Genomic DNA, 13,877 nt, shown 5'->3' with positions numbered 1-13,877 from the left:
TTTTTATGTTTTACCCCCAGACCCCTGTCTGACTCAGTTAAACCACAACACAACAACCTTGTAAAGTTCTGTATCTGCACAGTAGCACACTGCTGTAGTCCATGCAGAATTAATGCTAATATTGTGTCCTTGTCTTAAAAAAAACCTGTAGTTGCACCAACACTGACATTATTTGCAATTGCGCAGTGCTAGTTTGACCTGATAATAAAACAGTAATATAGCAATATTATTCAATCCTACCAGTGCAGTCTGGTGGTTGTCCTGTCCACGTCCCATTTGTTGTGCAGTGTCTGGTGGTCAGACCTGATGTTTTGAAGCCTTCCCAGCATGCATAAGCCACTGAGCTGCCAAAGGTGATGCCGTCGCTGAAGACAATCCTGCCGTGTGCTGGCGTGCCAGGGTTACCACAGGATACAGCTGAGGATCGAGGAAATATTAAACAGCGGTGATTAATGATACTGATGATATCAGTGTGAACAATAATGTCTTGCTGTCACTCAAGGCTGATCAGCTGTGGGCTGCAATAATGAGATTATCACTAGAGTCAGCTGGAAATCACATAAAATATATCCCTGAGGTAGTGAGGCTGATTAATAACTAAAGGTTGTTGGACTGATTCCCAGCCCCGACTGAATGGCAGATGTACAGTATTCTGCAAGGAGCTGGCAGGAGGCTGGTAATACATCTGCAGCAACCGCTTTAAGTGCCACTGAGCCAAGCACCAAGGCTTAAAATGCTCCAAGGACAAGGTTCTGCCTCTTATTAAAAAACAAGACACGATGATGTGAGTAGATATGTGACAGTGTTTTGCATAAGATCATCGTGGTGTGACTCCCAACAGCTTTGGAATGAAAAAAACAAATATATGTAAGATGAAGCGTTGGTCATGCAGCAGGGTTGTGAAGCTAATTATCAGTCAGTGCCTGTGGACAATGTCCTTCTGAAGCCATCTTCGGGAAAACAAAGTCTCAGCAATGAGAGCTCCGAGAACACACATTTATAATTTGAGAACAGCTGCATGCAGGATATTGCAACATCCTTTAGGACACACTGAGGTCTCACAGCTGCCTCAGCAGGCTTTGCACTAAAGCCCACACGATGCATGGTTCTCACAGCGAAACATTTTTCTTAACCAGTCTAAGTCTTCGATCTTTATCCATCCTAGGATTTCTTTGGTTTCAAGCCCCTGCTGCTCTGGTAGATTGTAAGACAAAACTGACAGAGAGGACGCAAGGATGAGGAAGGGCACAGACTGTGGCTGTGGTCTGAAGCAATGATTCATCAGTCTGGAAGTTTGCTGACGCAGCACATTAACAGAACCAACAAGAATTGACAACTAACCACAGCACATCTCACTAATAAGATCATGACAGCTGATGGCCTTTAACAATCAAACACCTATTGATGGGATTCATTAGTTATAGCCTTTAAAAGCTCTGTCCAAGACGGGATGAGTAGGTGGAGCACATCACGCAAAGCTTTGTGTGTGTGTGTGTGTGTGTGTGTGTGTGTGTGTAGTATATAGATGGTGTGAGCATCAGTTTGTGTTTGACTATGTAGTTGTATTTTGTTGTTTATGGATTTCTTTGTGTTTGTGTCCCGGTGATAGATGCCTCATCCTTTCTGAATCAGCTTTAAACCACTATTAGCTTAATGAAAAACAACTGAAGACCAACATAAATAATTAGCGTGACACAAACAGACACTGGCGCACCAACACAAACACAGTGTGTGTGTGTTCTGTTTGTGTATGTGTGTGTTTTATGTGCACATGCTCGGGTGTCTAAGACTAATAGAGTGGGTTTTGATGTTATTGATTCAGTGCATGTCAGGAAACCATGACTCAAAATAAAAGTAAAAGTCACTGCTTAACTGTTGAGACTGTCTCAACCACACACTGTCCACAACGTTTGTTCAACTGCATCTCGCTTTAGAGTTGGGTGTCTTGCAGATTTGGGAGAGAGTTGCCTCTGTAAAGAGTTTTATTCCAAATCAAGATAAAGTCTGAAAATATTGATAGCTGGTATGGCAAAAAAAAAAGTACATTATGGATTTCTAATAACAATCCAGAGGATTTAAAAAACAAATAACAACAAGTAACAACGTCTTTAAGATTGGAATTAGATTTTAAATATAAAATTGTTGAACAAATTATATGGTATGCTGGTATGAAATATGCCAAACAGAAGCTGCAATTTATCAGCCAAATATATTTATTAGCATGATTATCCACTGCGTATTTTTCTCATTTAAGTCAGTTTGGCATTTGATCTTTGCAGTGCTCTATATTTAGTATACTAGTGATGTTTTGGGTCACGTCCACACAATATTACAGCAGAGTACATGGAAACTGCATGACTCACTCTTCCTCCCACTATCCACTAAACTTACTGCAAGAACAGTCTATCCATCTAACTGAAGCTAGATTGTGCATCAAAGAACAATGGAGTTGATGTCAGCAGTGTTTTATTCAGCCCACCTTACATAGCTGGCGATAGGGAGCAGGCAGCGCACAGGCAGCGGCTTAGGATTTGGGGACCCACTTTAATTTCCCCTAAACCCTCATGGGTTTAAAACGTGTCTCTGAAAACTGCTGTTGTATAGGAGCCACTTTATTGCCACTGTGCTGTGGAAGATCCAGCTCAGTCTGTCAGGAGTGACACACTTCAGTACTTCAGACTGCACAACTACACACACACACACAAACACACACTGAATTCTTTGAATAACACTTCAGTTAGAGGTCAGTCTACATATCAAATCTCCATGTAAAGTACAGCTACAATATTTTTTTTATTTGATGTTGTGCTGCATTTGTTTGCCACAGCGATCAAGCTAAAGACTGTCAAATCATATTGTTGTTTAGAATAAAATTTTACATACAAGGCAATTCACCATACATATAACTTTTCATGTTATGAATTATATTCATCCCTATTAATGTATATGGAATGTGTAAGCTTCACTTACTCAATATTTGTAATGTACAATGTACAGGGTGCGATGTGTGTAATGTGCTTTAAGCTATATTTAGGAATGGATTATTTGCTTACTGTCACTAGCATGCCAAGTAGCTTGATGCTACTGTATTCTCCAAAGAAAAGATTAAGCTGTTCAACTTTGGAGCCTGAGCTGATTTATTTTCACATAAAAGAGTGAATAATTAAGTCTATATGCCACAAATACACTGTCTGTTTATACAAAGTCTGCACCTCTTCCTTTTACAGCTATGTTTACTTTTACAACAGTGTTCTATAGAATCTGGGTTGGGACCCAAAGGTAAATCTCAGAGGAGACAGAGGTAGCTTGCTATCAAAACGCTAATGTTTTCTAAACAGACAATTCAGTTTATGCTATTGTCACATGCATGTCCCTTGTATAGGGGAGGCAACAGCCTTTTAAATAAATGGTGCATATAAATACAATACAGTGAATAACAGCCTATTGATATCTATTTTAACTCCAAGAGAAAGTCACTGCTTTGATATTAAATAATAAATAATCAAGTGCTATGATGGAACTGAAAATGACTGTATGTGGAACGATCTGGATGCGTGGTACCTTTAATATAAATAAAAATGATAGTCAGACATGTCTTCTTCTACATCCTCGGATAAACTACAGCAGCAGTTTGCAACTGGCAGCCTGCGGCCAATAATATCTGTCCTGCCACATCATTTTGGGAAATCTGATTAGGTTTATTTCACCATATCTGACACAGACATCCACGGTGTCTGGAGTGCTGATCTCGTCACAGCAGCCACATTCATAGAATCACTTCCTCTTTAGCAATGTGCACAATGTTTGTTTTGTTGCTGTCATGCTTTCTATCAAGCTGAATTACAGAGCTTTAATTTGAAAAAGGTGTGAACTGGGGCCTAAAGATTGTGTCGCTTGCTTAACAAACGTCTGAAAATGCTGATATCTAATATGTGAAATAAAAACATCATTTTATTTAATCATTCAAACTTATATAAAAACCAAACAACAGTTTTTTTTTACAAAATATTTACCACAAAATCTCCTTTGCAGATAAACCAGATAGGATGAACACAAAATCTTCAAGCTTCACTCTGCACCAGAGGCTGTTTTTATAAAGCTCTGCACACAATGTCCAGCACACACACACACACACAGACCCCCAATACAAAAGTGACATTATATTGTAGAACTGTTTGAGGACGACTCACTAATGAGCATTAAGACAGGCCAAGTTAACAGCTGGTTCCAAACAGGGAGAACGGGCACTTCACTAGTCTCTATAAAAAATAAAGAAAAGGCTGGTGTGGCTGTTTGAAGAGTGAGTGTCAGTAAAGGTTTCTAATGAGTGTTTTTTCATATTAAAATTGATATTTTAATATGAAACATTGTTGCCACACTTCCTCACCTTGACAGACAGGCTGCGTGCCACTCCAGGTGCCATTGTGCAGGCAGGTCCTCTCAGCTGAGCCAGTCAGACTGTATCCTGCCTCACAGCTGAAACGCAGCAAGCTCTTGGTTTTAAATTCTTCCCCTCCCAGGCGGGCACCGTGGGGAGGGACCCCTGGGTCTCCACAGATTCCTGGACTCACACCTACAGTGATAAAAGAGGCATAATGTTTATGTACAGGATACACAACTACAGCCGCACACATGCACACCACTGAGGCAACCCACGCAGTCATGAACTCCTGGGATAGACACATACAAACACACATGCACTGCAAAGCTAAATACACTCAATATAGTTAATGTAAAAAAACAACTGCATTCAAATGGTGTCTGTTATCATCCTAATAGGTTGTAGTGATTTTATTTAGCTATATGGTAAAACAAAGGGTCAGAAGGTGGCCTCTCACTGAGGGCAGCATGCTAAAAATATACTCCTGCATTCAAGCTCCAGGTCAACAACATACACAACAAAGCATTTGTGATGCTTTTCATGTCATCGTCTGGTAACCTCTGTAACAGTGAACGCACAAATATTTTGCCTACTCAGTTTTTCCTATACAGTGACACACAGACATACATGCACACAAACTTTGTAAAACTGTACTTGTTCTAGCATTAAACGCACTGAGCGTGTCACAATTTGAGCAGCTTAAATTCCATCGGTGGGGATTTGTGAGTTTAACAGGGTACAGTGTCTTGCATCTCAATGAGGTCTTCAGCTGCAGGATGGATTCTGCCCCGCTGAGTGTTCTGTTTTGAGGCCAGCAGAGTAAGCTAATTGCATTTCAGCTGTAGAGACAGTTGATGCTGAGTTTGGAAATGATCGGTTGTGGTGTTGTGGGATATGTGTAAGCCTACTGTAGCGCAGCACTTACAAACTGAGAAGTAAACCAGGATTCTTCCAACTCTCTGGTTCTTATACATGCAGCTCAATCTGGGCTATTCACAGTATTGACTCAGGTTGGACTAGTAACATACAATCATGTCCATTTGTCTGTACCCTAAAAAATTCAATTGCTCTAATAGTGTTACACACATTTAATACACTGATCCAGCAAGTAGCAAGCTAATTACCAGCCATTTGTTGAAAGGAAGGAAGTTGAATTTTTTTTTTTAATGTCTTTTGTAAGTGGGACAGAAAATATTTTTTGTGGAGTAAGGACGTAAAATGCTGTAACATAGACTGTATATAAAGATGACGGCATGACAGCTCCCAAAAAAGTAAAGACAAAGCATCTTGACTGCAATATAGGTCATAAACCAAGCCCCCTCCATGTTAGTAGATGGGAAGTGGTCAAACTTAAAAGAGAAAATACATGTCAAATAAGTTTTTAGTTTCTGTCATTTGAGGTAGTTCATCTCACACTATAACAATGAGGTGAACTAAGAGCTGAAACTGACTCGCAACTGGTGTTTTGAGGGAACCTGGTGACCATTGTTCCGTCCCCGGAGAATTACTGCTCAGACTCTGGTTCCAAAAGCACAAGATGGAGGTGTTCATATCCAAGATATTTTGATTTCATTTCTGGATAGTGGGAGAAGGTGGGGTCCATCTTTATATACAGTCTGTGGGCTATACAGTCATTGGGTTGCTACAACAGTTATTAGTATGCTAGAACGTCAGTAATTCTAGTATATCAAATTATAAATATATAACCCACTTGCTTACAGTCACCTACTAAACAAGTAAACTAACTTTTGGAATCATTAAATTACAAAACAGTGTCTTCTGGTATGTGATGTGTGTCTAGTCCCAATACAAAGGCCCATATGTGGATACATTAATGCAGTGGCTTAGTTCCCAGTAAAGGACTGCTGTTATCTACTGATTGTACATTAAATCCACTGACCTACAAAGTGAAAACACTTTCAAAGAAATGCAAGTCTAGCATTATGAAAAATGAAATTCTGCAATCTAAATTCTAAAGGCACCAGGTTGAGAGCAAAAAGGGTAAATTATAGTTCCATGCAATTTCATGTCATTCAGCTCAGTACAGGCTACAGGTGACATTATACAGTATATTATGATGGCCCAAGAACACACAGAATACATCTTTGTTCTGAAATGAATAAACTTGTCATTCCAGATGGGATGAAACTTTCCTTTGACAGCTGAACCAATGTTATCCCTTTCTCATTAAAAACACAGATTACAGTCTTCAGTTCACTCTATCCTCATAGTTTTTATGTTGAGCAATGTTTTTTTTTTCAATTTTACTGAAGTTATAATTTTGAATATTAAAATTGACCTCCACCAAGGCTGATGTTTGTAAACAAGATTACACAAACACTAGAGGCTAGATTACCATGAAACATGGTGGGAGGATGTGTATGGGTCAAGGACGAACCCATCAAAGTTTGGTGCGATTCCAGATCAGGGGGCGATACAGGTCATCCAGGAGTTTCATGTATACACTCCGCTGAGTGACATTCTACTTTATCCATGAGTTTAAATGGTTCCCATCCATGAACGCTGTAGATTTTTTTGCTAAATATCATAATTTTCCCAGAGAAGTGATGAGTGTGTGCAATTTTGCTTCAGCTTGATTGAATTTAAGGGGACTGTTGGGCTTTGGCAAAAGTATAAGCCGTTCTGTGTGCCAGTTCTAGTTTTTATATGTATTTTTATTTGTGTGGCCTCAGTTAGCTTCTCTAAAATAGTTTCTGTGGGAGTGGTTTGAGATATAAAGTACATATGAGTATGATTTATTTGTTGTTAACATCTACATCAGATAAAAAAGCACTGAAGAGCATGTATGAAGCTAAAGACCACCAGACATGCTGCTTCATGAACCAGTGAGCCATTACCTGTGCAGTACGGTGGCGCTCCACTCCACGTGCCGTCTTCCTGACAGTGGCGAGTAGCGTTGCCCACCAGCACCCCTTCAGGCAGACAGGAGTAGTGCAGCACTGAACTATACGTCCAACTGTGAGTTCCAGATACCACTGCATTAGGGGGTACACCGGGGTCTCCACAGGAAATCGCTATGGACACGGAGATGGATTTAAATAGAGAGAGAGGGTGTTAATGAGTGGGGGTTTGTGTCCAACTATAGATTCCAGATACTATTACATTAGGTGGTGCAGCTGGGTCAGTGCAGGAGATAGCAACAGGAAGTGTGAGTTAGTGAGAGTTATCGTCCAATTTTACAGATGGAGATAAATATTCCTTAAGTGTGATAGACAGCAAATGATAGAAGAGAGACAAAGGTCAACAAAGGTCCCCAGCTGGAATACAAACTGAGGAATTTGTGGTTATGTGGTGTGCACCTGAATCATTAGGTAAAAGCTCTTTTAATATAACCTGCATACACATGTTTAAACAGAAGCTTTAATGCTTTGTTGACGCTGTACGGCAGTATGCCAGTTAAGCTTATTTTTATCGAGTTTAACTGAATTGAATGAGAGAGAACCAATAAGTCATCTCAAATTAAATTCCTTTTAGTTATAAAACATAAAAGAGCCTCTCTCTCCCCTATCAAAAAGCAGAAATCGCTCCGCGAAGTCCAATCTTTGAAAAAAAAAGAATTCTTCAATTTTGGAGAAATTGATGTTTTACACAGCACAGGTTTCTGGAGGACGCAGATATGAAACTGCTCTCCATTTTCTCTCCCCCTTACCCCCAAATTGTATTACTTCATCCTCTCCTTGCCCCATATTCACCACCCCACTCCGCCCAATTTTCCGATAAGACCTTGTTTCTCGAATGTAATGCTCGACACACAGACACCGGTGTCTCACCAGTGTCTGCCCCTCTCTTCCTCTCTGTCTGATTCCTCATCGCCTGCTCTCTGTTACTGTGTCCTTGTTCAGCAGTCGCGTTCACCTCTCCATCTCTGAATCTGATTCCTTCTGTCTATTGCTCTCTCTGGTTTAATCTCTATGTTTCTATCAGCCGTGGTAGCCCCCTGACAACGCCTATAGCCCCAAAAGACATATCTCACCTTTTTTCTGTGCACACATCCACTCAGGCACGTACACAGACACATTCACGGACATGCTCAAACCTTTGAGTCTCTTTCTTTTCTACTCTTGCCTTCCTTTTAGGATTACCTCTCTCCCATTTTCTGCCTTGAACCTGCTTCTCTCAGTTTGTCATTCCCTCCTCACCTTCCTTCCAGTTGCTCTTGACGCCATTTCACTCTTTTCTGTCACGCTGCCCATAAATAAACCTAAATGGAAATCTACCTGCCTATGACTAATTGTGTTCGCAATGACAAACCTTAGCAGACATTCCAAATAGTTGTGACCTATTCAAAATAAGACAAACAATTTAGTATTTGTTTTGAATAGTCTTTTAGCCTCTACCTATTTATCTTCCTTATTTCTCTTAAACCTGTTTTTTAATTGTTTCTTTCAAATCAAATCATTTTCAAAACTCCCTGCATTGGTCCATCCATACCTTGGCAGCGCGGGATTGGTCGGTCCCATCGTCCATCATGCAGACACGTGAGGAGCGCCGAGCCCAACAGGTAGAAGCCTCGTTTACAGTGGATCGCCACACTTACGCCATAACTGAAGACTTCTGGGTAGCGTAGGCCAGACTGGCGCACACCATTCTCCACGTGACCGGGGTCCGAACAGTTAACCACTGCAAACGAGAGTACGAAAAACTGTCTAAGTCTCCAGTATATACATTATCATGGGCGGTGTATTCTGCAGTATTGACAAGAGAAGAGAGATCAATGAGCTGTACAGTGAAATTTGGGACATTTATTATCATTTTGTGTCACCATTGACAGCTTTACTGTTTCATTATTTCATCCATAAAGTCTAAGGAATCTGATGCATTGTGGGATTGTTGGCAGACTTTATGTATACACTAAAGAGAACAGTAAATGTATTGCACTATATAGCACATAGGCAAATGGACAGATTGTCTGCATGAGGAGACTTTAAAGAAGAACCACCAGAGAACAGGATGGTGTTATATACTGTCAGGGTCTTAAACCCTGAATCACAGTGTTGCAAATCCAGATTGTCCTTGTTGCACTGTCCTACTCTCCTCTATACTGCTCTTTTGTCACACCCTGCTTTGTTCTCCAGAGTTCTTCTTTGTTGTCTACTTTCTCCTCTTGTCCCCTCAACTCTGCTCTGCTCTGCTCTCTGGGTGCATGCCAGTCCAAAAAGAGTTTGATTTTCCACATGTCACAGGGGAGACTGACATTCACTCAAATTTAAGTCCGTGGGGGACATGGGCATATGTGTGTGTTTGTGTGCTGGTGTTGGCTGTGTGTGTGTGCATGTCTGGCACCCTATGGGAACAAAGAAAGTTTCAGTCTCATAACTGACAGCTGCTGCGGGGAGGGAGAGAGGGATAAGACAGAAAAAGTCAGGGAGATGGAGAAAGCAAGCAAGCAAGGATGAATCCCTTCAATGGAAAACCCATGTGAGCAACTACGTTGTATCGATCTGCTCTCACGACTGTGCTGAAGGACTCTGTGTTTGTGTTTTAGTATATCATAACTGTTACACGAGCAGAGGTCTGGGACTTGTAGTGTAACGACCACGCATGGTTAGCAGAGGAGAAGAACGCGTCTCTGCACATGTACCCAGCTGTGTGTTGTGTATGTGGGAGTGTCTGCACATTTAAAATGTTCAGTCTATTGAGAGACACACACACGTAAACCAGACTGACTGTGGCTGAATACAGTTCAATGGAGACCGTGTTTATGCTACAGTTATTCAGTTCTCAATTTTACAGTTTGCTGGAAGCAGATTTGGACAAAACATTCCAGTTGACATACTGCAGCTTGAAGAAAATCAGGTCGAAATAATACTGAATACGTACCGACCAGCTAAGATCCCTGGTTTACTTGGATCTATGGTTTTTAAAACCTTCCTCCCATTAGGTTAGGTTTTCCTCAGCTGTGTGTTGAGGTGGCAACATGACTAGAAATATCTTAATGTAATGATTTGAAAGTAAAAACAATTGAAGCTCCAAACACATGCAATCACATACTTCTAAATATATGGTGGAGGTGAAATGAAAGAAAAATCCATGCCATCATATTCTGTGTACAATAATCTGAAAGCATCTACAGGGATGTACAATGGGTATAAGCCTGTAAAGCTGTGTAAATATAAGTGTTTGTGACCTTTGCAGACAGGCAGGGGGCTGCTCCACTGTCCGTTCAGTCGACACTGAGCCCGAGCGTTTCCACTGAGGATGTAACCTCTGTTGCAGGTGAAGTTGACAACATCATTGAGGTTGAACTCGCTGCCATTGGTCCGCCCGTTGGCTGGGTTGCCGGGATGACCACAAGTGATTGCTGATGAAGTAAATAGAAGTTTAATGAGAAACACGATGTGTGTAAAATCTAATGGATATCTTCATTGTTTTTACTGTAATATATAAATGCTGCAGAGACTCTCCCTGATAGAACATTTCAAAGCCTAAAAAGCCTAAAATGTGTGATTTATTTTTATGACATTTGTTTGTTATTGATTTCCTTTCAATAGAAAAACATTTTACTGTGTGAAGTAGCAGTGAATCACGATACACTGGGGCGGGCCTACAGTGGTTCTGGTATCATAAAAGTACTTACGGACACAGACAGGGGTTGTTCCGGACCACCGATGGTCTTGCTGGCAGATTCTGACTGATGTTCCAATTAGACGATATCCCAACATGCACTGGTACACCACCGTGTCACGGTAACTTGACCCATCTCCACTAATGTGCCCATTGACAATAGGATCTGGAGAGTCACAGTGACCAGCTAGAAGAGACAGAAGGATGGAGATGAATGCACTCTAAGTGAAAACAACCTAAACTCTCCTTTTTAGGTTTTAAAGTCGTTGGTGTTGGTTCAGCTGTCCTGTAGTGTGTCTGTATGAACTGACAAACAATGTGCAGGAGCTGTTCATATATAATACACTATAAATCAATGTTCAGACACAGTGCAGCTCTGTGACTGAAGCCCTAACCATTAAAACCATTCATGTGCATGCTTTAAGTGGCCTTGAAATACAACATCCTTTCATGATTTCTTAAACCTGAGGATGTAAATTGCAGGACACAACATGAGAGCTTCACTGTGGAGAATCATTGAATTGTATTCAATACTATTTCATCTGTAATGAGACCAACATCCCAGATTTCACAGTCAATTCATCCCTTCGTGATTCTGTGCCTCGTGGAGTCAATGACTGAAGCCCAATGGTGTTTGATGTTTTTTTTTTCTTCAAATGATTCGATGCACTTTCTTGAATGATGATTAATGCTGTGAAAACAGACATCTAGAAAATTGATTATTTCATATAACTCATTAGAGATTACCGTTGATGTAATGCTGCTATTTCTACTACTTGTTTTAACAGATTCTAGGACTTTTATTATAAGTACCAAATCAGAGCTGCTGTGAAAAACTAGAACATTTCAAAGTGAAATACTGCGAATTACATATTTTTTTAGAAATTATGAGGAACATATGTTTCACTTTCTTTAAAGAGACACATTTCTTAATTTAATAAACAAGACACATCTTGCAAGGGAGTTACACCAGCAGCAACACTCATCCACATGTTAATGTTCTGAGCCAAGAGTACTCAATACTACTACTAATATATGAGTAATAATTAGTAGATTATCACATTAGCAATGTACTCATTACTACATTATCACATGAGTATCCAGTGCTCAATACATTATTACAGTAGAGTACTTAGCTATTCTTTTTTTATTATTATATACTCAATCATAACTACAATATTACATAAGTAATTAGCAGCCTACTAATTACTACATTATTCTATGTGTACTAATTATTACATTACACTGCAGTACATTCCTACATGTGTAGCCTTCATTTACATCTTAAATCCACATCTGATATGTTTTGTGACTTGCACAGTTATAACACAACGTGGTTGCCCAATCTGCCCACAAACAAATGAACGCCTATCAAGGTAGCAACTCAAAACCTACCAGGACAGAAGGCACCACAGAGAAAACGAAGTAGCCCTATATATTATTCTGTGTGGGTTAATAAATGGGCACAATGCACTTCATGAAATTACTTCACATGACTTCCTTGATTAATCACAGTTTAAAGTTAGTCACTTTAGCTTGAAGTGAATCATAAGAATTAATCAGCTCAAATAAATAATATTCTGATGTGTGATATTTCCAGTCCTGACCCAAATCATCAACATACAGAGTTGCACTGATGAATGACTGACATTAAAAACACATTTGTAGCCGTATCAGTCAATTTACTGACTTAAAAATGTTAAACTCTTCTTACATCAATGCTTATGTTATTTTGCTTTATATGACATTATAATGACATAAAGGTAGACATGCATTCATTTATACAGTCATCATATAAAATGTGGATTCTGCATGAAGTTTCTTACTCAGGTATGCAACTCCAAGGTGGAATCATTGGAGTGGAGTGTGCATGTAAAATCAGTATTAATCTTCTATGGCTAGTGCTTACTGAAGGTCTAAATCAAGCCCTTAATGTAATAAGTGATAACACGTCCCATAGTACATCATTTGAGTAACTGAGGCATGTGCACAGTTTATCCTACTTATTGCTTGTCTAATTTGCATAGACTTTACCTAGACACCTTTAGCAACCCCATGTATTAACAAAGATTCTATGTAGAATGAATGCCTTCTCACATTTCTATTAAACATTCAATCTTTACAAAAGACCTTGACACAGCTTTGCCCTCTGTAGAGAATATTCAGATACCAATGCATATGGCAGATAAGCATTCATCAAGTTATATAGTTATATTTGCCAGTATGTAATTTATATGAACACACTGATCTTTAATTAAACACTTTTAAATTATTTATATTATATGAGAATATAAATACCACAAGTCTAACAATTGATATCAGGTCCTGCTTGATATTTAACAAAATATAAAAGATACACAAGGGATATTTAATGCAAGATGCCTCCAAGCCTTTGTTTTAACTCTTTCAACAGCTGCTACATTTCATTACCAATACACACTGCTTCATTTCAGTTTGAATTATTCATATCCTTGAATCGGCGTAATTCATTATTTTATTGTTTTATGTTTTAGGACAGGATGCAACACAACGTATATCTTCTCACATTTAGTGGACCTTACCTAAACACCTGGTTTCTGCACCACTCCACAGCCCATTAGCTCCGCACTCTCTGACATGTGATCCCACCAGGGTGTAGCCATGGTTACACATAAAGATTGCAGTTGCTCCGAATGTGGTCAACGTCCCAAGTTTGGCCCCAAAGGGTGGAGAAGGAAGCTCACCACAGGAGATGACTAAACAATCAGATAAACATTATAAGGTCATTTAATTACAAGAATACAATAGAAATTATATATGATACAGCATTATGAGGCTATGGGTACAGTTGAATTATCTATGTTATATCTGAATATGAGGTGGGTTATGCTGCCAGGTCGTCATGTGAGGTAGGGTGGATAAAACACTGCAA

The 13,877-nt window shown here is 39.7% G+C and overlaps 1 protein-coding gene across 2 annotated transcripts in view; it reads right to left on the bottom strand.

The window, feature by feature from the left end:
* The window catches only part of LOC109636748 (CUB and sushi domain-containing protein 1-like), a 380,253-nt gene that overhangs the window by 29,218 nt on the left and 337,158 nt on the right, over positions 1-13,877 (bottom strand). For both annotated transcript variants that reach the window (XM_069528917.1, XM_069528922.1), the window contains exons 55-61: positions 13,528-13,701; positions 10,980-11,153; positions 10,530-10,703; positions 8,834-9,022; positions 7,240-7,416; positions 4,388-4,573; positions 241-417 (exon numbers count right to left, since the gene is read on the bottom strand). In XM_069528917.1, coding sequence (XP_069385018.1) covers positions 241-417; positions 4,388-4,573; positions 7,240-7,416; positions 8,834-9,022; positions 10,530-10,703; positions 10,980-11,153; positions 13,528-13,701 — 1,251 coding nt within the window. The remainder of the gene's footprint in view (positions 1-240; positions 418-4,387; positions 4,574-7,239; positions 7,417-8,833; positions 9,023-10,529; positions 10,704-10,979; positions 11,154-13,527; positions 13,702-13,877) is intronic.

The sequence above is a fragment of the Paralichthys olivaceus genome, chromosome 1 (genome assembly GCF_024713975.1).
Source record: "Paralichthys olivaceus isolate ysfri-2021 chromosome 1, ASM2471397v2, whole genome shotgun sequence".
NCBI lineage: Eukaryota > Metazoa > Chordata > Actinopteri > Pleuronectiformes > Paralichthyidae > Paralichthys > Paralichthys olivaceus.
The sequence above is the reverse complement of the archived record's forward strand: the minus strand, read 5'-3'. Positions and strand labels throughout refer to the sequence as shown.